The 26,264-nt window shown below is 39.3% G+C and overlaps 1 protein-coding gene across 1 annotated transcript in view; it reads left to right on the top strand.

The window, feature by feature from the left end:
• Nucleotides 1–26,264, top strand: part of ncanb (neurocan b) — a 153,099-nt gene that overhangs the window by 89,431 nt on the left and 37,404 nt on the right. The window contains exon 10 of the mRNA XM_044129077.1: nt 5,742–5,858. Coding sequence (XP_043985012.1) covers nt 5,742–5,858 — 117 coding nt within the window. The remainder of the gene's footprint in view (nt 1–5,741; nt 5,859–26,264) is intronic.

The raw sequence follows: 26,264 nt of genomic DNA, 5'->3' as shown, positions 1-26,264 counted from the left end.
TAAACAGCGAAAGGCGTTGGGGAAACTAGAAAAGAAAATTTACTAATCTAAATACTTTAACACAAAATCAGCCATGAGAGTTTGTGTCTTCAAGCTAAGTATTTTCTTTGTGGTAAGATGTTGCTTTGGTCACACAATCGATACCTGGAATTTTACCACGGAGCCTGCAGGCTGTTCTTCCTGGACAGATGGTGATGAAACAGCCCCATTTGGGTGTAATAAGTCGTTACTAATTGTCTGCAGATTGGATCAATGTCCTGTTCTGTTGCAGCTCAGCTCACTGTGTCACCACAGACAGCATGGCCGCCATATTTCACTTCTCGCAGATAGCTGCTAGAGGACAAGTCCTTTTAAAGTCATTATTAAGGCAATTTCGCTAGGACCAATTTAATTAGGCTGAGAAATGGTTTCTTTTAAAGAGGAAATTGGACCAATAGAAGGACTCTTTCAGAGGCATAAGAACATGCTCAGCCTCAGAGGAATAAATACAAACCATCAAAATGTTCTCAAATCCCAAACAGCTTCTGAATGACTGATTTTTTTTTTTTTTTTTTTTTTGACAGCGGTAAAAAAAAACAAAAAACTGCTGTGTGTTGCATTAATGGAGATTGCAGCAGGAGCCGCAGCTACTTTATCACCCACTGTGGAATGACTGACAGCAGAAACGGCCACAAGAAGCTCACATCTGCGGCTCCTGAGACCGTAGTTACTATGACAGCTTGATGAACTGGTGCTCAGCCGTCAGCTATACTCTATGTGTACCACCACAGTTTCTCCTTGGCGGACACATGTGTCTGTCTCAGTGGTCACATTCCTGCTGTTTGAGGCGTTATACTAATGCTGCATGCAGGCATTCGCAGACGAAAGAATAATGTTGTCAGTACCTACTACCCTTCAAAACAATCTGCAATAGTTTTGCACTTTGGAAGGGTTTCCACAATACCTGACAGGACTATTCATAACACATTAACTTTTTTTTTGTACAGTTTATCACATTACAATCTTGAGCTTCTGTGTATTGCATAACTGAAATACATTGTGGTATATGGTTTCAATGTGAAAGAATGAATATCTTTGCCAGGCGTTAAAACTGTCTCGCTACAACTCAAAACATTTAACCTTGTGTAACTGTTGTATGCTGGATTAACATTAATAAAATTCCCTTCTCACCCACCGCGGGTGGTGATTCTTCTTCCTCTTAGCTCGGGTCCTCTACCAGAGGCCTGGGAGCTTGAGGGTTCTGCGCAGTATCTTGGCTGTGCCTAGGACTGCACATTTCTGGACTGAGATGTCTGATGTTGCTCCTGGGATCTGTTGTAGCCACTGTTCCAGTTTGGGGGTGACTGCCCCGAGGGTCCCGATGACCACAGGCACCACTGTGGTCTTCACCTTCCAGGCCCTCTCCAGTTCCTCCCTTAGGCCCTGGTATTTCTCTAGTTTTTCATGCTCCTTTTTCCTGATGTTGCAGTCACTTGGTATTGCCACATCCACCACAACGGCTTTCCTCTGTTGTTTATCCACCACGACTATGTCTGGTTGGTTCGCCCTCACCATTTTGTCTGTCTGGATCTGGAAGTCCCACAGGATCTTAGCTCGGTCATTCTCCACTACCTTCGGGGGTGTTTCCCACTTCGATCTTGGGGGTTCCAGTCCATATTCTGCACAGATGTTTCTGAACACTATGCCTGCCACTTGGTTGTGTCGTTCCATGTATTCTTTCCCTGCCAGTACCTTGCACCCTGCTGTTATGTGTTGGAGTGTCTCAAGGGCCTCCTTGCACAACCTACACCTTGGGTCTTGTCTGGTGTGGTAGATCTGGGCCTCAATTGCTCTGGTGTTTAGGGCCTGTTCCTGGGCCATGATGAGGCCTCTGTGCTGTCCTTCAGTCCAGCTTTTTCCAGCCATTGGTAGGATTTTCTGATGTCAGCCACTTCGGTTATTTGCCGGTGGTACATCCCATGCAGGGGCTTGTCCTCCCATGATGGTTCCTCCGGCACCTCAGCTTCTGTTCCCCATTGTTTGAGACATTCACTGAGCACATTGTCTGTTGAGGCTTTGTCCCTGATGTATCTATGGATCTTGGATGTCTCGTCTTGGACAGTAATATATATATATATATATATATATATATATATATATATATATATATATATATATATATAAAATATTAATGAAAATCCCATGTTTTATACATGCAAATAAATGCAGGCATTGTGGGGCGATGATTGTGAATATTGTAAGTGTGCAGATTTACATTTCCAGTAAAAGCAGTAGAAATAAACTGAAACATGAAAAGAAACTGCAATTTTTACTCTAATCTTTTAGTTCTTGGGAGAGAGTATGTCCTCAAACACCGGACACCGTGTAGGTATTATTGTTCTCGATGGAAAATCGTCTTGCTGTCCACATCTGCCACCCACACGGCTGAGTCTGTCCTCTGAAATTTGTCAAGTTTGTCATTCACAGCCAGACTGTTTGTCCCAGCGTAGCTAAAAGAAATGACACTGTCGCCCTACAATTACATAACATTTGGTGTCACACTTCTCTGTGTGACATTTGGTGTCACACAGAGAAGACGCGAGTCTCCACAGACGAACGTTGTCCTGTCTGTTGTGAGCAGCAGAATTTGCAGTTCAATTCTGTGTCCTGTCAAAGTTATTTTTTGGTCCAAACAGATGAAACAGGATAAAGAAATACTAAGTCCTGACAACTGACAACTTCTTTGTTTTCATATTACCTTTTTTTTTTTTTTTAATCTGTGTTGAATATTTTCATCTGAAGTGAAAGAATAAAAATCAAGTGAATATGGGGTTATTGTACGTCAAATTGGTGTCTGACAACCACCTTCGTATGACTCTTTAGGTCTATACAGGGTTTGCAAATTTCAGAAGATCTCGCTATTCTTCATGATCCAGGATTACAGAATATCATAGTTTACATAATGGTAGTCAAGCAGACTTCAAATGAGTATTCAAAACATTCATCTCAGTAATTATAATGCTGATATTTGGATTGTTGGGATAAATAGGATTTTGAAAGATGTAGTTTTACTAACTGTTTAGACGAGCCAAAGTCCCAAAGAGTCTGAAGTTTTAGTTGTCTGCAACGTGTGGCTCTTAGGACTTTCCATAATGGCTCTTAACAACCTTTTTGTAAAATACTAAAGAATCGGTTCAGGTTTTTAAACTGTTTTTTTTTTTTTCTGTTTTTTTAATAAAATACCTGCAATGAATTCTCCTAACAGAGTGACACTAATACTATCTATTCTTCTCATTAGGTTGGAAACTATGTAAAAAAATTTACATTTTCCACACATATCAACATCCTATAGAAGACAACGTATACAACATGTTTTACAAAAAATTTCTGTTTATATGTATTTTAAGCCTAAACAGAGAAATAATTTTTTTTGGGGGGGGGTGTTTATTTCAAATTGTTAAATTTCCCGGTGGTAATTCATGTTCTGTTCAGTGAATATTTCTGAAACTTCACAGTTTGTTTTCCCGAGTTTCTGCGTTACCAGGATTTGCCCATAACTTCCCCTCTGTGCCTCAGCTCCCTGTTCTGCCTCTGCTGTTGCTCATTCGCTAATTTGACTAAATTGTTTTACATTCCGGTAACGACATCCCCAAAATGGAAACCTCTCTGTTCACTCACGTTTGACTTAAATCCCCTTGTTCCCTGTTGTCTGTCTTCTCAATCCCATTGATGCCCCTTGTTTTTTGGGGTTTTTTTTAAGTCATTTTATCTTTATTACTCAACTGCACCACGATTCTGCCTGCCTCCTCCTTCCATTTGGGTCGTACACTTTGCAAAAATGTGACAAACAGCAGGTTTTTACGTGTTCTTTAAGGAGTTGTGTAATATCCAATTATTCCCTAATTAAAAGTGGGGACTTGCACAAGCTTTATTCTCATCTGTTGCACAAATATTTTCTTATTTGTTTTCTGTGCTCCTTTGCGGCTATTTTTAAACTGAGAAATTGAGAAAATACATCCTTAGAAATGATATTTAGTGATGATATCTTAGGAGGGTAACCTTACAAGCTTATTTTGTTGTCATACCAACTTAGTAATTAACTTGACATGGCAAAGCTAGAAATCTTGAGATAATTAGCATATCCTGGCAAATACAGTTAAAGTAACTTGATTCTTTTTCTCTTTCTAATGAGAACTGAAATTTTTCAAAGTGACTCTTAGGCATGTAGCGTTTAACCAAATTTACAGTCATCATAGGGGGAAGACAAACTTCACCACAAATGAATTGTAGTGTGTTAAGAATGCCCAGATCTACTTTCCTTTCATAACTGAACTACTCTCTGAACACAACATTCCCAAAATGTTGACAGTGGCAGCAGCATGCTGTGGGAACTATGTTCTTGAATTGTTGGTGGAAGGTGAATGGAGCTAAATTCTGGGCATGGCTGTAAGAAAAGTGGCTTAGAGACTGCAAGTAGTTTAACATTAGGGTGAAGATTCACCTTCCAGCGGGACAAGAACTTTAAACATGAAACCAGAGCTGCCATAGCTGGTTAGCTTAAATCACAGTCTTGTTAGAATGTCCCGGTCAAAGTCCAAACCTAAAACCTCTGCAGAATCTAAAGATTTTAATGGCTGTTCACTGAAACTTTCCAATACGACTGAATTTCTAGTTGTTTTGCAATGAAGAATGGACAAAAACCTCAGATTCTAGATTGCTTTGTCGACCAGAAAAGACTTGCCTCTGTGTGAAGCTGAATGCATCGTTTCCCTCAGATAAAATCAGAAGAAAACACAGAAAGGTTTGTGGTTGTAATGTAGCAAAATGTGAAAACATATGTGAATACAGCATATGTGTTGTATTTGTCTGCTATATATAGTCCTTTAGTTATGGTTAGACATGTACGCATCTTGATATACGCTCGCCTATCTTTGCACAGGTCTCCATGAATAAACAACCTCACACCTAATTGAGGGCATTTCCGTGCTTCCATGTGAATTGCACTCTGTGCTCCACTCAGCATCCCCCACGCTCATACATCATTAAGTGACTCTGGGTGTTACAATGGAGAAAGAACACCGTATATTAGACGGCTTGACAGATTGTGTCAGGGCCATGCAATCCTATCAGGACTAAAAATTAAAGACACTTAATCTACCTAGTGCCTAACAGTCTCTTTTTTGCACACATAATAGTAGGAAACTCTGTGATAATCTCTCTTTGCTCTAACTGTCCTTGTAGTCTCCTTCTCTCTCTGTCAGTCCCCTTCTAAAATTTAAGAGCAGTGATTATAACTTAATCCCCTCAATCTCCAGCATTTATCCGCCAAAGCATTTCCCATGAAGAGAACACAGAGCAATCGCCAGCTGCCTAAAATGAGTGTTTTGCACTCGGTGCACAACAGCAATATAGAATATAAATGGATTTCTGCACTACTTATGAGCAACTAATTAATTTGGACGTGAACTCACTGGAAATACTTGTGTTGTGAGAGAAAAGAACAACAGGAAAGAGGGGGAACTCTGTCGAACAAACATAATCTATCACTTTGTGGAAAGAAAGGGAGGCAAGGACAAATCAACGGTCTGTCAGCCCACTCTGCTGCTCCATCTCTTTTAGACAGCGTGGGCCATCTGTCAGACAATGACTTGCTGCTGCTCATGTTCTCGCTAATTAAGGAACATTTGTAATTCTTTGTCTTTAAAAAAAACAAATAACTTGAATTCAACCTTCCTATACCTTCTGCCCATCTCTTTGTACAGTGGAGAGTAACCCGTGTCAGACCAGCCCCTGTCTCCATGGCGGAAGCTGCCTGGAGGAAGGCGACAGCTACAGCTGCTACTGTCCTCAGGGCTACTCTGGAGAGAACTGCGAGATCGGTAAGTCTCGGCCAGGTTATGCCAGAGTGCAGACACCTCGTATAGCTCAGCATATGCATGCTGCATCAGTGTGGCATAAGGGGAAATAATGGCCGCCATATGCTGAGGCTAACATCTGTACTCCTCCGTGCACTGGATTCATGCGGAAAAATGCCAGCTTCTCTCTGCAGACTTTGTTTCCTGTCTGTGTCTGAAACTCTGGATCCAATCTCAGAGAGGCGACTGGTACGCTGGCAGGTCCAGGGGTTTTGGGCCAGGCTCCCTGATTGAAAGTGAAAAGGGAATATCCATATGCTGGAAATCAGTCGTGTGTGACAGAGACTTTTGGTGGTGTAGAGGCTCAACTGTGTGTGCGATTATTTCCGCACGAATGTGTGTGTTTTCACCTTCTGCCCCGTGAGAAGTAGGCAGCTCATCTTTCCACTCAACTGTGAGATGGGAGAGTGTGGCTGACAGAAAATGATGGTGTGGTGATTTAGGTGTATGAGCCTTTCTGTCCGTGTGTGTGTGTGTGGGTGTTTGTGTGTGTGACAGAGGCATGCAAGGACAGACTCTCCACAGAGGAGCTGTGAGCTCAGCGAGGGGTGGAGTAGCTGATTAAAGTGCAGTGGCAGCAGACAGCACAAACTGCTGCAATGACAAGACAGAAAACAACAAAAGAAAGAATAAAATCTGTGAAAGTGGATTTGGAAAAATCAGCATCTCAGCTGAAATTAAGCTGCCTCTTAAACAAGTCAGTTCATTATAGTATTTGGACGAAGTGTAATATCTTTTATATGTCGCGATGCGTTGTTGTCGCTGACTTTCAACCAACAGCTTTGACCTGCCAAAGTATACATAGCAGATTGAAAACGTGGCGATTGGCCTTCAAATGACTCCAAAGTGTGTTGTGCTACAGTCAGCTGTTCACTTTCAAACGCTGATTTAGGTAAGCTACATTGTAACCACATCTGGGACTGACTGACAGAAAGGAAACTGTTATATAGTCAGTGCCACTGGATCCTCTGATCATCACCAACGGACGAGCAGAGCGGCAGTTCAACCTTGCAACTCATCGCTATCGTCAAAAACATTTCTTTTCTAGCCTTCATGTCAAAAGTAGTCAGCAATTATTTACAGTATTAGTGATTTAATTTTATTTTATCCATTGTCCAATTATCCTTGTCAGTTTACATTTCATAAAATAAAATTGCACCACTGGATTGCATCTTTAAATCAAATAAATTCAGACACTTTATTGCATCAGCTCTAATAGCGTCCCACTGGTCATTTCATCTCGCTAAAAGAGGGAAAACAAAGATAAGGGTTATAAAATTACCTGCAACAATACAATTGGAGGATTGTTGGAAATGCGGGGAGATTGGAGGTCATTTCTAGTTTCTACATTTAGCGTGGTTAGCATTACTTAAATATTTGTTTGCATATATATTCCCAAGGAAGGAACTCCTCACCCTAAGTCAAACACTTTTTTAAAAATCCGTCTACATTTTTAAATCCAGGATCTTCCATAGCAGAGGCTGAAGCTGATATTTTCTCTCTCTCCTTCTGTCTTTCTCTCTCTTGTCTCTATTTCTCTTTTTCTAAAACATTTTTTCTGTAAATCTTTGGTTTTCAATTAAAAAAAACCAAAACCTGACATTTCACTTTATCACAATGAAGACACGCTTAACCACGTGAGAGGAGATCCTTCATTAGTCAGCTTTGATATTTTACTCGGGTCAGTCAGATATTATATGATGTCAGATTCTTCATACATGGGAGCTTGACTTGAGGTTATTTTATTCATCCCGCATAATTCAGAAAAAGTCAGAGAACAGAATTCTGATAGGCTTGGACATAAAGAGCAGTAAAATATATGGCATGTTGGACCCAGTCAACTTATGACAAGCTCAGATGCATTTCCCACTGATTTGCTTGTCCTCATCCAAGCTAATGTGATCTTTACATAGCCATCTTGTTTCTGAAATTTGCTTGGTTTGGGTCATAATGATTTGCTTGATGGCCAGGTCACAGTTTAGCTTCTGTGGTGCATTTGATAAACCTACAATATATAAAGCCCATAGAAAAACAAACAGGAATGCATGATATAAAGTTTTGTTCATCTTCTCACTGTAATCTAAATAGAGGATTTGGCATCTTCCCCTGTTGAGTACAGAAAGAAAGAAAGAAAGAGGCAAAAGTAACACCCAAAACGCATCTTGATGAAGTCAGCCTCTTTAGCTGACTTCATCAAACAGGAGAAGAAGCCCTTTTCCTTAAAATTCCCTAATGGTACCTTACGTTATCTTAGCCATTCAGTGGAGGAATTTGATTTCACCCATTGTTTAGCCGTATCTCGTAGCCATAGGTTAGAGTCAAACCGTATAAAATCAGTAAATTGATAGCTTTTTGGTTCAGCTCTTTCCTTTACTCCATCATTGTAGGTGAGGTCCCCATCCATCTACATCAGGGGTGGGCACTCCTGGTCCTCGAGGGCCGGTGTTCTGCAACTCTGATGTCTCCCTGGTCCAGCACACTTGAATCCAATAGTTGAATCACTTCCTAAGTGCAGTCAGGTTCTCCAGAGTCCTGCATTATTTGACTCAGGTGTGTTGAAGTAGAGATGCGTCTAAAAGTTGCAGGAGACCGGCCCTCCAGGCCTGGAGTTGCCCACCCCTGATTCTACATCCCTCTCCGTCCTACTGCTTATAAATTAGACTCTTGAAATCGTTGCTTAAGGCTGAGACTGACCCGTGACCTGAATAGAGGAGTTCACCCTCATAACTTTTGCAATAATTTTCTTCTTTATTTTAACCCTTCATTTTCTGTACTGGTGTAGAGTTTTGTTTGTGTCAGTGTTACTTTTGATTATCTCAACTGTTCATGGACCAGTCCATTACCCTGTGTCTGTCTATCTGTTGTATCCTCTCACTTTGGTTTGCTGGGGGGTTGGTACCCATCTCAAGTAATCAATGGGCAAGAGGTCAGAACACCCTGGACAGGTCAGCAGTCTCACCAGCAACTAAAAGCATTTCAGGCCGGAGCAATCATTAAATCCATTTGGTGTGTCAAGTCTGCATATCGTTCAGGCTCTTACTGCCTTTTTTTGAGATTTTTTCCAAGCCGTGGGTTTTAAAATGAGAGTGTGAAGCATTAATTTCTTCAGGGAAAATGTTTCACATCCATTCTTTTTTGTCTTTGCACGACGCTGTGTTTTTCTCCGCGTGTTTTTCCGTAGGTACGCAGACCTTTGTTTTCTTCCTTTGTTTCAGTAATTATTAAGTAATTGCTGAAGCAAAGAATTATTGGCAGTAAATGTGTAGGGTTTCCAGATTTAACATTCCACAGAGGATCTTGATGTTGATGCACAACCTTGTTCCAGCTTTTATTGATGCAAAGTTGTTGCAAACAGCACTCAATCTGGCACATCGATTGTGGCTCCTAGGGAAATAACTGTGGGTTGAACTGCTTAAAAAATATGGATTGCTTACAGGAACCACACTATGCCAGATATGGATATTGAAGAATCTCTAGTTTAATGTTTTTGCCCTTAGTTTAGTCTCAGTTTAGCCCCTTGCATTTCTTAAGTTAAGCCCTAAGAGTTAAGAGTTCAAGGTTATTCTACTGCTTATTCCTAAATGCCTTTATGTTGGAGCTCTGTAAACCTTATTGATCCACACAGACACAATACTGTGAGCTTCGGCTTTGGGAGTCACTACTCTAAAAAGGTCAAAGGTTAGATGAATAAGGTCAAGAAGGGCATATTTTCCTTTGGCTGATTAGCAGTAACCTTTAAGGCCTAACAAAAAAAACAAACCTCATTATTCACTTGGAGATCAATCAAACACAGGATTGATCATTTCTAAAGTTAAAAGCATGTTTTACTTACACACACAGGCTTATTCAGTAATGCCTTGCTTATGTCTAGCTTATTTGGATGTTTTATTAGGTTTAAAGGAATTGCACCAGTTTTCCATAGGAACCTGAAGTAAACGCTGACATTTATATCGGGGTAAAGATATATGAAAGTCCATTATTACTATAATTTTCTATAAATTGATTACCTCCATGTCCTTCTCCCTGGGCATATTTCTCTCTGGAGAGTTTAACTGCACTTGTCAAATATTTTTAAAGTGTGTTCATGCGGATTAATCAGTTTAAGAGCTGTGCAGTTGATGGTATTTATGGCCAAAACGGTTAATTTACTCAATCAGCAAATGGTTCAGTTTGCTTTTGCCAGTGCAACAAAACACTACCCTGAGCATGGCAGTGCTCACTGTAGTGCTCAGGGTCTCCCAACCCAAAATCTATTCAAATCAATACAGGATTCACTATAACATCTGTTGTAGGTTAAAGAAAATATATCTTGAGCTAATATTGTACTTGAAAACCCCCTTAAGGGGCATTTTGTTCCTCTGACTTTGCCCCAAACCCTGGACAAATATTGTACATTGATATAACGGGTAACATCACTGTGGCACAGCTTTGTGGTTCTGTCACTCTCCGACTGCTATAAAAAGGATCTCCAGAAATTTCTCACAACAAAATCCCCCCATTGTGGTCTTGTCAACAGTTTTCCCTCCTGGGGAAAACACGCACACCTCCAAATTGCATAAACAGACAGGTTACTTAGATAACAAGTTGACGATACATGTTCTTCAGACTGCAAGGAGATTGTCAAGGATAAATCCTGGGTATCATTTTCAGCGGTAAGAGTAGCACAATTTAAGGTAATTGTGGTACAACACAAAACATTTTCTCATAAAAATAAAGAGAGATTTCGGATTTTTGCTTGTAATTCCCTCTGAGTGTAATTGTAAAGGTCTTTTAGAAAAGTACAAGCTAAAAAGTTTTACTGTGCTCTTATACAAATAACTAGCTTGCATGCATTCACTGACAGGCGGATTAAAATGCTGTGCTTCCTCTTACACAGAGGCTGAAAGCAGTTTCAGAGGAAAAGAAACCTGTATTTAAAGGGAAATGCAAGTTTCGCTGTAAATAGTTTATTAGAAGCCACAAATGTGATTCTCATGGCAATTACATAGTATCAGGATACTTACTGTTACTACAGGATGGTCAAAGAAGCAGCAGAAAAAAATATGTACCTATTTAGAGTGCTGAATGGTCATAATTGCCTTCATAATGATGTAAGGTTGTCTACATTTTCTGCAGTCCAGTGACACTTGAACTTGTCTTTGAGATGCAGTAGACCATCAGGTGTTCTTAATTCTGTGTAAAAAGATTTAATGGAGATAAACGGATTATGGCCTACTGTGTGGTTATAATTCATGAAATGCAGTATGCACCATTTTTCTGTTTGATAAATCCTTTTTTTTTTTTTTACTTAAACTGCCAACGGCTGTCATTCAAGACACAAGCAATATTAATCTAAAGTTCTGCATTTTCTTTGGAATCCCACTGATGATAAACTCTAGATCCTGCAGCTGAATAGAAATGATTAGTGAGTCAAGTCACAGCTTGGCAGCTTGATGGCTCTGTGTTATTGAGACAATAATACATTCTATTGTTCTTCTAGCATGAATATTTGTTTTGAATTGCATGACATGCAGACAGCAGATTTTATTCCAATGACTAAGAAAAAAAAAGGTTAAAATAAATAAATAAATAATTAATTAATAACAATAATAAAATTGTCCTTTTTTTGATGACATCTGACAAAAAAACAACCTAAAGGTTTACACTCAAGGAGTTATCGCCCATCATTTCTCATGCCACAGCAGCAGCATGTATTGGCGTATTCTTTCTGTCTTTCATTTTTCAAAAAGGAAATACAAACATGTGCATTATGCTGGATCTTTCTGCATGTTTTCCTTCCGTTTATGAATATTCTGAATGTATCATTCACAAACAATTACTGCATAATCTTTAATCCGTTTAAAAATAATATGGTAATGAGCCAGGCTTACTATTTTGTGAAGATAAAGATTCTGTAGCTTCAAAAAGATTCTCTAGCAAATGCATCTATTGTGGAATTATAAAAACAGTCTGACCAGGAGAATCTAAACTAAAGTCCAGTCATGGATTTGCTCTGCAAGTAATTTCAACTTAAATTCATGCTTTTATGTTTACATTGCAACGTTGTTTACAATGATCAGTTTGTCACTAAAGGCGGTTTTCTATGCAGTTTATCCTTTCCCTGTTTTGACAGCAGATTAATTCATTCTGACACAAATACAAAAAATAATATACAGTCATATTCAATAAATTACAATATGAATGAAAAGTTAATGTGCTTCGGTAACTCAGCTCTCAAGTAAAACACTGACTGATGTAATAAAGCTTTTATTTCTGTTAATGGTGATTATTTCTCACTAACAGTTAATGACAACATGACATTTAAGATTTGAATATTTAAAAAAATGCAGAAATGTGGGTTTGATGAAAAATATGTTAAATAGCAGCTTAAAGTTTGTTTTCTAAAGATACTTTTAATCTGACAAAAGAACATCTTTGGAACCCATTTTCAAATTTATTGACTATGTCTATATGTAAGTAAGGTGTTCTTACATTTCACTTATATTTGCTTCTATTAACAGAAAGTGAATAAACAGAAACAAAGATGGTCATGATGTGTAGGAAAGGCGCACACTGCTTTTCACAGGTTATCATTTGTTTCTTTAGTGGTGAAATCTTGCAAACACCTACATCCAAAGTACAGTCAATATCTCACTACTTAGTGGTCCATGTCTAGTATTTTATTCAAAGCCTTTCCTGCTTTCTTATATTTCTCATCCTTCTCTCTATCTAAGGTGGTACAAAAGACTGGAAATCACATTTTTCGAGGTGAAACCATTAATAAGGGATTGTGTGATCACAGCATTTGTTTTAAATTGATCTCTGTTCAGAGTCAAACAACACTAGGTTTGAAGTTATAACTTTGAGTCAACTCCACATTGAATGGACATGGAAACAACAAATTGAACATTTTTGGGATGCCAAACTAGCAAGTAAGTGTTTTTGTTTGTTTGTTTGTTTGAATGTTTCTGCCACCCGCTGACAAACTGGCACCCTGAGTGTGTGGTCATGTTAAACCCTTCCTCTGAAAACAAGCGAGTTTATAGCCCAACATTCATGTTATAATTCACTTTTCCACATTGATTTTAGCAGAATTTGTGTCTCTTGATTCTTTAAAGATTTGAGCCTTTAAAACAGCAAAGATAACTCGACTAGGCCAAGAATTATGGACACTATAAAAAGAAAGAAAGAAAGAAAAAGAAAGAAAGAAAAGCAATGAAGTTCCAAGACCTTCAAAATATTTCCGATTCAAGAACCTAGAAATTGATAGGATTTCTAAGAGTTCTCCGTCTGGGTTCTGCTTGGTCAGAAGCGCCTGTTCCTGCTGTGTTCAAACGCAGATTTCTGTGGTAATAAAAGCGTATTAACCTGTCTCATCTGTCTCTTTTTGTGGGTCAGGAAATCGCTTTGATTTTAAATGGACCACGAGTTGGGCAAATTATTTATGGTCAGCTGCTGGAAGACCTCAATCAGCCCATCTGTCCACAAGTTAAGCGAGAGACAGAGAGCTGGAGGGTGAATAGATTCACGCCGTCACCCATTTATATTCCGCTGGATGACCAACAACATTAATAATATTAAAAACAGGTAATCGTTGCTGTTGTTGTTTTTTTGTTGTTGTTGTTTTTTTTCAGGGTTTCCAACAGCAGAATCAAAATAAATTGCTTTTAGATAAAGTGTTTGTTTTGGGTTTTATCTCAGTTTGTGAAGTGAGGTCAAGATGGTAATTGATCTTTCTACACAGAGTAAATTACTTTGGTAACTCTGCTCCTGCTTTCCATTATTCAACTCCTGTTTCCTCCACATGGAGCTTTCTCATGTGTAGAGTCCCATCCTGATTTTTTTTATTTCTTTATTTCCTCATTTGAACATTGATTTAGTAAAAAGAAATAGAGGCAACTGTGCAGATGTAAAAAATAAAATAAAATAAAATAATGCGGGTAAAATAAGTTTTAACTTAAATGTTTTTCTGAATTAGGCATTGATAACTTCATTTTTGCAAAGAATTAAGTCTTCTGAAACTGAATTAAACAGTCTGGGTGAGGAACCATGAAGAATACTACGCCTCTGCATTCACAAACAAATGAAGAATTTCATCATCAGTTGCAATTATATATTTCAAGTAGAGACGTCTTTTTTTACACAAGGTGGATTCCTAAAATCAGTAAGTAATAGTGCCTTCAGGCAAGATTCTGTTTGTCCACTGCAGAACGACATATAGTTTTATTTTAACACTTAACATTTAGCAGACGATTTAAAGGATAGAAATCAATTCTTTTAATTTCAACTTTTTTAAAGAGATATTAATTTTGACGTCAATTTGAGCTAAGAAAATTTCACATCGACGTTTCCAACAACAATCTGCATTCATGTCCTCGCGGTTGGTTTTTCCTTGGCAAAAAACTTGCTGTTTTTTTGGGGGGGTTTCTTAACCCACAACTTTGCACATTTTCTTGCCTCTCTTCCAATCATGCTGATTAGATCTGAGTTAATGCGTTTCTGCATTAACTAATCCATCCTGTGAGACGGTCTCATCTCATATCAGCTCACTTCTCTTTCTCCTGCTGGTTCTACATTTTTATTTGATCAATTTCCTGTTCCTCAATTGATTTCTCACATCCAATTTTCATATTTCTACCTGATTTGCCACTTTACTTCAGCCCATTGTTATTTTGTTTTTACTTATTTCATTTTTTTATTCCATCTACAGCACCATCCATTTTAATTGGCACTCCTGTTAAAAACGAGCAGAAAGCCTTACAAGGCAAAGTCATCATTCGTTGCCCAAAGTGTGGGAAAAACAACTGACTTTTATTGAAGTACATTGATTCAGTGGGACATTTTAGTCCAAAGACCTAAAGCTTTTTAAAAAAAAAAATTTTTTTCCCATCTCTTCCTCCTGTGACTGTTCCAGTACATTCCAGTGCTATTTGGCATCAGCTATGGTAAATATTGAAACTGCTCAGCACAGCAGTCATCGAGCTTTGGAGACACCTCAGCACGTCTCCAAAGCAACACATTTCATTTTCTGCCACATTTCTTGACTCTCCTCCAACCTCTAACCTCTCCCCCTCATCACTTCTCTTTCTCTGGCTCCAGTCCCTGTTTTTTATTTTATTTCCCCCCCCCCTCCATGCACACTATTTTCTTGTGAAAGGCCAACATAATTATTCATCGCTGTACTTATGCATAAAAGTAAACTTATCCAAGCCCCTCGACTCTCTCACCTACACATTCCAATTGCTTAATATACTCATGGTAGTGCAGCAAAAATATATTCTGCTGTCTCTCGTGGATCTGACCTCTGACACTTGGCACCTGTTTTGGGCTATCATACAAAAAAATCAATATGTACCAGAGACTGTATATGGAGCTGGTGCATAACTCATGTTCTAGGAGGCTATGAGAAATCTCCCCTGCTGCGTTTCTGCATTAACTAATCCATCCTGTGAGACGGCCCTCATCTCATATCAGCTCACGTGATTCAGTCTGAAAGATTCATGAGTTCGACGCTATTAATATCGTTTCCCTGAACCGACCTCGCCGAAGCGTCCACGGATCTGTGCAATGAGGTCAAAGACGAGGGAAGGGCAGGAGGTGGTGGAGCGTAGTTTCTGTTGTATTGTGGTCTACTGAAGATCAGTGGCGGCTGGTGAGAACAAACATTTGTGGTGAGGCTGATGTGCCCGTGGATTCTCTTTCCTAGTCCAGGTTTCAAATAAACGGTACAAAAATGATGACATTTCTACAATAATATAAAATTTTTTGTTCTTTATGTTACACGAAGGGCTAAACTACCTAAAAGTAAAAGTTTTGTTGAGTAACTTGCTAAATATTCTGTTTTTAATCATTAATTAAGTGCCAACGGCTAAAAAAACCCCAAATCATATTCAAAACTGTGAAGAAGACATACGGGCTTAACTCTGAACAAACAACAAGCTAAATTCTACTAAAACTGAAGAGAATTGACTAATAACACCGAGCAGCAGAGACCTTCCTACCGAAAAAAACTAAATCACATTGGTATAGGATAAAATTATCACGGCTACAAGCAAAAAAGTAACGCAGAAACACGCGAAAAAAAAAAAAAAACTTAACCAGGCTCTGAAGAACAAAAACACCAAGTGATCCTCCTGGATTTATCTGACAATCAGGCTCTCAGAGAAATCTTACAGACATGAACGTTTATAGATCTGAGTCAGTAAACACCACAAAACAAAACACCATTATATCAACCAGGATGTTTGTCATAAAAGGCAACATGAGCATCACCATTAATAATAATAATAATTATAAAAAACAACATTTTAGCAACATTTTTCCAGAGCAGCATTAGCATTGTGCTAACCAAAGCAACATGAGCATCAAATAAACCCCTTCAACATTCATGACAGATTATCGGCAAATGATGGAGCAACAAAAAAAGAGCAAAGCAATATGGTAGCAAAAGCTAATGAAACATACAGAGGAGTGGGGGGTGTAACTTACTGGACATCTGGAAAATCCTCTGGTGTCGTGCAGGTGGAGAAGTCAGATTAATAAGCTTCAGCTCCAAAGCGATGAAGCAAAACTTTTTTGCAGAATTCATCAAATTTTGAGTGCCCCAGAGACATAAAAATTCAGCAATGCTGATTGGCCAAATGCTTATCAGTTTACCCTAGCAACCACACACGATTGGTTATATTTAGCTTATTTTCTGGGGCGTGATCAGCATGCCATTCTAGCTTGATTCATCCAGCTGGATGTTGTTCTAAAAGTTGTGAGAAATGTTTCTTTGTTTCCTCTCTTAATTACGATATTAAGATGTCAAACTTTTTTATATTTGTCTTATCAGTTGGCTGAAACGAGCTTAATCAGATTTGCAAACCTGCTGCAGAGGAAAAACAAATCAAACGTAGTGCAACACAAATGACAGCAAAACTTGAAGAGAATGCACTGCTTACTAAATTCCCCCAATTGTGTATTGCAGCAGTTTATGCAGTAAGACAGATGAAAGGAGGCGTTTCTGCCATGCTCCACTTTCAAGATATTCTACTTAGCCTTTCATTCGTTGTGTCTTGGTTTTACCCTTTTCGCCACCAAGACCTCCAGGTTCCAAAGGTTGGATTCATACCCTGTTGGATTTTCTGGCCCCAGTTTCTTGACCTTCACCCCGCTGCCATGCGCCGTTGGAAAATGATGCATTGCTGCATGTGCAAAACCTAAAAACCGACTTTCAGACCGCTGTAGTTTCACCATAAATTTAAGAGCTATTCTCATCTCTCCTCCACGGTACTTTTGGTGAAATGTTCTAGGTCTTCCTTGCAGCCACAGCACTGTGAGGCTGATAAAACAACAATCGACTCAGCGAGGTGACTCTAGTGAGTCACGCACGAGGCTGAGTGTGACAGTAAGTGTGCAAATGACAGAAGACGTGTCTTTTGTGTGATTGATGGCTTGCAGTTTGTCACAGTTTGTCGGCAGCTGAGCGGCTCTTAACAGGCCATGATTGGCTGGCACAGCCTGTGTCCCCATGCCTCATTAATTCCTCCATGCCCGTGGAGTCTTCAATCAGCATTAGAGTTGGCTATTCCCATTCAGCCCTTTGTATCGTTTGTATCATGTATGGTCTTACTGCAGAGCTGGAAGGCCAAAAGATTTGGTACTGATTAGAGCTGCTGGACCTGCAGAGGCTTCACCTTCTTTGGATAATAAAATTAACACACAAGATGCACGTGACACAGCTTAAACACAGCTGAATGTCCTCCAGATTAAAGTTACATTGCATTTGTTAAAGAAAGGACTGTGTGCAACATTTAATTTTCAGTTTTCAATCAGGGTGGACACTTCCTGCTCCCCTCGCTTGTCAGGACAATGAGAAGTAAAGGACATACTGAGTGCAGAGCCGAATGAGAATAAGCTGCATGATGTATGCGCGGGTGTGTGTGTGTGTGGACGTGTGTGTCCAGTATCTTCTTTTGTGCAAACACATCCGTGGATTAATGAGCTTCTGGCTGAGTTGCCAGAATTCACTGTTTTTTGTTGTTGTTTTTTCTTGTGCTTCAGCACAAATATTCTCACCTGCCACCACCTAAAAATGCTTCATCTTCTGTCTACTTTACTCTTCAGTTTCAGTGCCAGGTAGAGCGAATGAATATGTATGAATATGGCTTACATGTGTTTGATTTAGCCGAGGGGGTTTGTATTTGTGCCTCAATAGGCGAGTGCGCATGCGTGTGCGTGCGTCAGATGGAAAGTATCTTGATCCGCTGGATGACAGCTGTAGGAGGAACTGAGAGATATAAAGGCTGGTCACATATAAGAGGGTCAAATTGATTTCCCATGAACACCGGGAACAGGCTTTTACACATGGGGGTCCTTATCAGCGTTCCAGAAACACTCACACAGTGAATAACAAGTATCTGTGAACTCTGCTTTCGGGGAAGGAAAAAAATAAATGCTCATTTGTATGCTGCTCGATAGATTTCAAAAATACAACAGACATTTGAGTGCATTGCACAGGGGCAGGGATCCACCAGGTGTACCTTGACGAGATCACAGGCTTTCTGACTCTGTCAAGGTAGAGACAGAGTTTCTAGACCCCCTCAAAACGCACAAAGAAAATTATTAGCACTTACACCCACATAGAATAGAACAGAAATGCTCTTTATTGTCACACAGTTGGGAAATTCAGGTGAAACTGCAGCAAAAGTTGGATGTAAGAAATTGAAGCCTGTAGATTCATGTAAAGATAAAAAGTATAGAAATAATAGCAAAAACAAAAGTAACAATAATATATTGAAAAGTAAAGACAAAATGACAACATTAATACTGTACAGGCTTCAAAAATAGCAAGGAAATTTGTTTTGAGAACTAAAATTAGAGGACAAAATATGATAAAATAATGGCAAAATACCTTGTAGTAGATGTAAATAGTGCGGGTTGTTGCTTGTTAAGGACTGATTTGTTACGGTTTTGCCCTAAACCGTAGGAGCCGTCACTGAGGAAATATTGCTGCTTCACTGCAGGAATGAATGCAGTAGATGATTCTAATGGCATTTCATTAAGTTAAGATGTGCTGTAAATGCTCTGGTCCACTCACAGTTCAGGTTGCGTCTGTGTTTTTATATAGCTGTAGATCAGATCATTTATCCTTATGGTGAGGACTTAAAAAAAATAAAAATAAGAACAGCAGGTGAAATCAAAGCACCAGTGTTAGTTGCCACTACCTCTTAGGAGAACCGATAGTAGAAATGTTAAAACCGATGTTGATGTCGCTGTCTCCAACTGATCTCGTCAGCTTATTTCTCCTCATATTCTTTCGAAATGGTTCAATTACTTGGCCTCTCTGATGGATTGTAATCTCAGCGGCTGTCATTTTTGCTCAAAATGCGGCGGAACGGCACTCGAGCGGAGTGACTGCCAAATACAATTAAGCCTCATTCTGAAAATATTAATCATATCTGACATGAGTGTGCCGTGTAAATATAACATCGGCGCCAACATTTATACATGTTTGAAGTGACAACCTAAAATGGCAGCTGTTGGTTCCTGCTATGCTGTGTTTAAAAAGATCATCTAATGGTTGACAGAATAATGATTGCAGAGATCGCAATATGCAGTTTTGCATTTTACCATTGCCCTTGTAAATAACCAGTGGCACAATATTCTCAGCTTGGAGGATTGTAAGTGCACTGTGATGTGAAGTCATGCAGGAGATGGAAATGAAGAGCCCTGCTGAGGAAAGCTCTATACCATGGGAACAGATTTAAATCCTAAATGATTCAGTCACCTAACGTTTCTGCTCCAAGGTCAACAACTACTGCAGACTTTGGTCACAACGCTGTCAGACCTGTGCAGCGTCAGCACAATATGTCACACAGCCAGTTTTTACACGTGTAGATCCAATGTTCCAGGAGAAGCACGTCGGGCCACATGTCCACTTATACTAAGTGGACATGCTGAAACTAATTGCTGAGTTTAAGAGCAATTAGTTTGCTCTTAAACTCAGTTCATTGAGTAAAGGGTAAGAGCTCAGAACTGCTGATCTCTTTCGTTTGTAAAGACTCCAAACGCAGCATTTTGAAGAAGCTGGAACAACCTTGTAATAATCGAGTCTGCTATAAACAAAGACATGAACTAATGCACTTGGTAATAATTTGCTGCCTTTATGATAAATTTCATGTGGTCATCAAGATTCAAATCAGACCCGTGGTCACCCTCAGATTTTTGACTTTGAGCCTTTTTAAACCAACAGACCGAAGGTGGGCACTGATTCTTAGTCTTTGAGTACAAAAGCTTCAGTTTCATCTGTATTTAGCTGAAGAACATTTTCAAACATCAACTATTAATCTGCTCAGTGTTAGGGAAAGAAAAATAAAATCATGTCATCAGCTGAAGCCTGAAGCCATTGGTCTTCCTTCCAATGCTTGCCCACATCTGACACTCAACATAATTTATGGACTTCCCAGTTCAATCAGTCCTTTTTGTCCTTTTGTTCAGCTGATTATCCAGACACCTGCTATGCTGACTTGTTTCCTGCGTGCTTCTTATCTTCATTAAATAAATATTTACCATGTTTCCATTGACTTCCTGTCTTCGTTTGGATCCAGCCAAAGAAACAACCATCGATCATAAGAGGTTGAGACCTGAAGCTGTGACAGCAGCAAAAGACAAAGTAGTAACTGAGAGAGTTTACTGCAAATGTACAGCAGATTTACAGTTTTTTACTTGGGGAAAAAAATCTGGAAGCCATGAGTTGTCCTAAAAAAAACCCACTGAAGTTAGGATTCAAATTGTGATAAACTGTGAAAAATTCAGTAGATATAAATACTTTTGAAAAAGTTTGTATTTGAATATATGTCAACTTCACTTGTGCTATTTTCAAAATTGTCTTTACTAACTGATTGAACCAAAAAGGAAGAGGCAATATCATTGTCTTGTTTTTATTTCTTTTTTTTTGCTTGAGCTGATTTTTGGTCTTCTTTCTAAAGCAGGTGCTTAGAAAGGAGGAAGAATTTGGTCAGAGACAGAATAAAAGGCAGAGGTATACAACTTGAAAGAGAGTTTAGAGAAAAAGTCTTTTAATATTACATGCTGAAGTTCTTATTGACTGCAGGAGCCAAACAACCTACAAAAAGAGTAAACAATTCTTCCTTAAGAGGGCACTTCTTTGATTCAGGAGGCCTCTCCTTACAGAAATAGACGCAAGACTTCAGCATCGCTCTCCGCTCTGAAACGCAATACTATATAAACTCACTGTCAGTGATGAAATGATACTGACAGGGCTGAGGGGAGGAAAAAAAAAGATAATTTCCCTCTAATATTACCACTTTAAGTGTGTCAGAAATAACGACAGGAGGCAGAGAATAGCCTGTCATTCACCCCTCCTGGGAACTGTTCCACTTAAAGTTGCTGTATTTTATTTTATTTTTTTTCCCCCAAGTTTGGACATTCACAGATGTTTGCGCAGAAAGAAAAAGAAGTTATGAAGGATAGATAATGGAGAGAAGTGAAAGCATCGGTTTTAAGATTTTACCCTTGGGTGAGCTAAATGAGAAGGTGAGTGGCTTTACAACCGGGCGCGATTGCTGCTAATCAGATTTAACACCATGCAGCCCGGAATAATAGTTGTCCGGTTCTGCTCTGCATTTGCTGTCAGCCTGAAGTCCTGCACACAGCTGCTGTTCAGCGCTCCTTTTCTGCGCAGAGACAGAAATAGTGTGTGGTTGAATGATACTGGTGGCAGCTGGCGTTTCTTTCTCCTGGCCATCGGCATCCCCATCCCACACAAAATATAAACAGACTCTGAAGACACAAGCAGTAAATACACACACACACACACACACGCATACGTGCAGCATTGGTGAGCAGAGTCAGGGTGTCAGAAGTGAAGGCTTGCCCGGCGATGTGAGATATTGTGACACTTTACCTCATTACATTTTCCTAGGTTGTTATGAATGTCGGAGCAGTGCTGTCAACCAAAGCACAGACCTGTATAAAACATATTGTGAGCCCGTCTCCCCCCTCCCCCACTCACACACACATAAAAAAAACACGCACACACACACGTTCCCATATTCATATCTCCATCTCGCTTCCATCAGGATACCTTCTCTCTTTATTTGATGTTCCTGTGTGATATTCTGGAAATGTCCACCAGCCAGTTTCTTAGGCTCACTTTCCTGACATCTCCTTGATGTGTGGAAATATCTGGCAAACCACAATGATTCGGATCACTGCCTGTACGCATGTGGTTGCACATGATGTACTGTACCACTCTGTCTGAGGGAAATGAGGACGTAACATATCTTTGCTCATCCTTGCATGTTAGCCAAGTACAGATGATGAAATGCTTTAACCAGAAATACGTTACTTATTTTTTTTTGCCAGAGGTTGATCATGGTTTCTCAGATTTCCCTGAAGAATAGCTCAGAGCTTTCAATCGTGCTGCATTTATGTTCTTGTTTTCTCTTCTTCCTACTGAGGCTGTCTGTGACGCTGCAATAAAACCCAAAGCAAATACACAGAACTATTCTGACTATTTGCACACCTACTCCTCCGTCAGTCTTCACTTAACTCAGTATGAATGCTCTTTGATTGCCTCTAAGTGCAGTGTAGTGCTTTACTTATTCCAATATGCATGTGTGGCATTTAAGATTTTCTGCAAATTTCTCGCTGAACAAGGCTGTTTCTTATTTAATGAACTTGCACTTAAGCGACATTCAACAATATTCCTTTGAGATCAAACAACTGAAAAGCACAAGATTTTTAAGGACGAATCTAAATCCAAACGAATCTAAACATCGCCAAAGCAACTTGCTTTGCTTTGTCATGATGTTCAGGTGGTGGTTGAACCCAAAAGCAGACAGGCTGAAGCGACATTCATTAATTGGTGAACGTTTAATGAAGAATAAGAATAATCACATTTTACATCCTTTTCCAATCACATGGGAGTTGAAAAATAGACACAATGGGTGCAGAGCAGAACTACAGGGCAGGCAGAGAAGGAGGAAGCTAAAGCCATCTCTCCCATCAATCATACTGAGAAACGATCATATCCTCAACTTTGTTTCTCTACCCAGGTTTCTAACCATATGGGCAGAGAGTTTAAAAGAGGAGAGGCAAAAGCAAATGAGGTGGAATAGCAGTATTTACCAATAACTGATATGTTGAACAGGATTTCTGCTGCCCAGGAATTGAGCTGTTAGCATGTCATGACACTCATGAGGCTGTCAGAGAGCAACTGTCTTCAATCAGAAGCCTTATCAGATTCACTGCTAGACTGACTGCTACCAGAGAACCTTCCTTCCTTCCATATGATCCAAGTATCTTTTAAGGTACTCAGATGATATGACTTAATTTAATTTCCCGTTTGGATTAAATAAAAATACTTGTGAATTCCAGTACAACCATATACCTCTTTAAGAAATATGGACACGATCTTTCTGACTCTGTTTAGTTGGTATTGGGGAGTACTGTGCTGTATAACGGCTCTGATCACTTAAATATTGATTGATAAATATTAAATACTCATCATCTCCTCAGTAAACAAAATAAAGTTTTTTTCTTTTCTCTTTGCATCATCAAGCAGTAAAGATTCCAAGCCATCTAGAGGATAAGTATGCACAGATGTGTGCTGTTTGGTTTAATAATTACACCACTGTTTTCTCTGTTGATCTGCATCCTTAGGGGGAAGTATCTGGATTCGTTCATCTTACCCGGTGGCATTTCTCGTGGAGTGCATATTTTCAGACACTAACTGAAATATTAAAGCTGCCTGCTCGAAAACAACAAAACAGTTAGCTGTGTGCCAATAAGCAGTCAAGCTCTGCTAAGGTATAAAGGGAAAGAATTGTTTAAAGAAAGTTATTGTGTAATTTAAAAAAAAAAAGGAGTTTCTGCTGATAAAGAAGCAGAATGCAAACTATGTTTCATAATAAATTATAAACATGTAAATTAGTAGCAAATATTTAGCCTGCAAATAAATAAAATAGCAACTGAAGAGGTTTACAATGTTTACACTAACACTTGTTGCTGTCCTTTTTGTTTGCATCAAGGACAACTAACCCAAAATTTATAGTGTGTTCAGACATACTCGCGCAGAAAAACTGCTTTCTGAAAAAGCACAACATGGCCCATTGAGCATTCACGCTGTCTGGATGAGCAGCAGCTAAACAGAAAGGTATCCGTCTTTGTAGAAGGCTTTGAAAATGTCAATGCCCCTCAGCAAACCAAAGGGAAGTCAATCATCCAGGGTCGCCGCTATAAAAGACGACAAACACAAAAAGCCTTTTAACCAGAACCTTCGTGTGACAAAAAAAAAAATTTCCATTTCAAAGCCTTTATTTTACAGCACGTTATGTCGGTTTATTTTTTACATAGCGCCAGCTGTGGTTCAGCTGCAATTAGGAGCACGTAGAAAGCCTGACCCGATTTGTCAGAGTTTCAGGGAAGCTGAGGGCTGCGCTGGCGTACCGTACGATTTTTAGCTTTGGATTCCGCACCGATGCTTTTAGCACGAGAGTGCGGCTCTTGCTTGCTCTGATAAATGTACATTTTCCTCTGGGTGTCAGCCAAAATAAAAAGTCTTCCTCTTTGATATTAATACCATCCCCTCATGACCTCTGTAGAACCTTGTTAGACGCGAAGTCTTTGGGTGGCATTTACTGGTTCAAAGGTTCTCTGTGTAATTGATCAGCCGGCTGTTTGATCTGTGGCTACGGCTGGCATTTAGTCTCGTACAGGAAACGAGAAAAAAATGTGCCTTCGTGCTCTGTCAGGGTTTCATTTATCCGTGGCTGCCACCTCCTGAGGTCGGTTGTGGAAGAATGCGACTCGTAATGAGATCTTTTCGTACTCTCCAACTTTTGTAGATGCATATTTACATAATAAATCTGCACAGAACAGAAGGTAAATATACACAGGAATATGGTGTTTTGGGGTTGCTATCGGTTTTTTGTTTATTTTTTTCATTTGCTTGAATGTAAAATTTTCATTATGTCTAACCAGCTGTTCTCCTTCTTTCCCACTCCATGTTTTATTAGTTAATCTTAGGGAACACTTAAGACAATTTGAAAGATGCTTTCAAAATTGATAAATGAGTATCTCTCACCATAAATATTAATTAAGATAAAGCCATTAGTTTTTGCATTCAGAAAAAAAAAAAAAAGGAGTTGACTCCGTCTTCACGGGACCGGCATTTATTAAAGAGCAACTTCAAGAATAACAGAAAGGGAAGCTGCAGTTATTTTTGTGTTACAGAAAGGGTAAAAATACTTCAAATGTTCCCCTTTTTGACATTTCTTTTCATCAGTTGCCGCAGATCGTTTTTTTACTGTTGAAAATAGAAAATAGGGCACATGCAAAACAGCTCACGGTCACACATTTAGAAAAAAAACCTAAATGCAGATAATGAGTGAACGCATCCATACGCGAGCACTTATGAAAACTAAGTGGCTAAATAGGTGTAAACATTTGTAGCTCTCGTGTCGAAGCGGAGTGGTTGGGAACAAGAGCAACTGAGCCACGCAGCGGTGAACCGGGTCAGTGGATGATGAGGTGCGTAGCGCACAGAGGTCAGCAGCTTTTCTGCAGTCATTAGCTACTGATTTACAAATGTGACGCAGCATTTTGATTCACTCAAGAGCAGTTCACAGAGAGCTCAGTTACAGGGGCTGAGCATCTGCTTCCTAGATGCATCCCCTGCATTAGCCTAACCAGTTAGCCTATGCTAATAATTACCAGTGTTTTGAGGAATACCTAGGTGAGAAAAGAATAACTGTTGCACATTACATGCTCTCAAAACAAAACATGACAGAATATGTAGGGTATATGTCAACAGAAATAACAGTTTTTTAGATTATATGAAAGATGTGTTATTTTTAGTCTGGATTTCATTTCCTTATTAGTGTGGTCCTTCGTCCATCTGCTCCTTATACACAGTTCGTCTTGCACAGGGTTATGGGGAGCTGAGACGTGTCTCATAGGGTAGAAGGTGATCAGGTCAGAAAGAGAAAGAGAGAGACAATAATTGACCCTCACTAAAACCAGAGACAAAAACAACTAACTAGTCAAAGTAAAAGCATTTGTTCAGAAAACAGGAGGAAAGCACAGCAGACATGATTGACCACACTTAAAATTACTTTTCCTACATCCCATACAAAGAACCGATTGTGAAGCAAATGGAGAATTCGGTAAAATATAAAATGTTATGCAGTCGGTGTTTAGTAGATATTGATTCCAAGTTTAGTGAAAGCAAAAAAGGAAGGAAAAACCCTACGGAGGACCGCAGACAAATTCGCTCGTGAACCCTTCAACAAATTCAAGGGTTCACGAGCGTGAAATTGTTCATATCTGTTAAACACTTTTATGTGGCAATGAGAAAGAGTTGTTTGGGTTTATTTGGCTTCA

This window comes from Gambusia affinis, linkage group LG10, assembly GCF_019740435.1.
Source record: "Gambusia affinis linkage group LG10, SWU_Gaff_1.0, whole genome shotgun sequence".
In the NCBI taxonomy this organism is placed as follows: Eukaryota; Metazoa; Chordata; class Actinopteri; order Cyprinodontiformes; family Poeciliidae; genus Gambusia; species Gambusia affinis.
The sequence above is the reverse complement of the archived record's forward strand: the minus strand, read 5'-3'. Positions and strand labels throughout refer to the sequence as shown.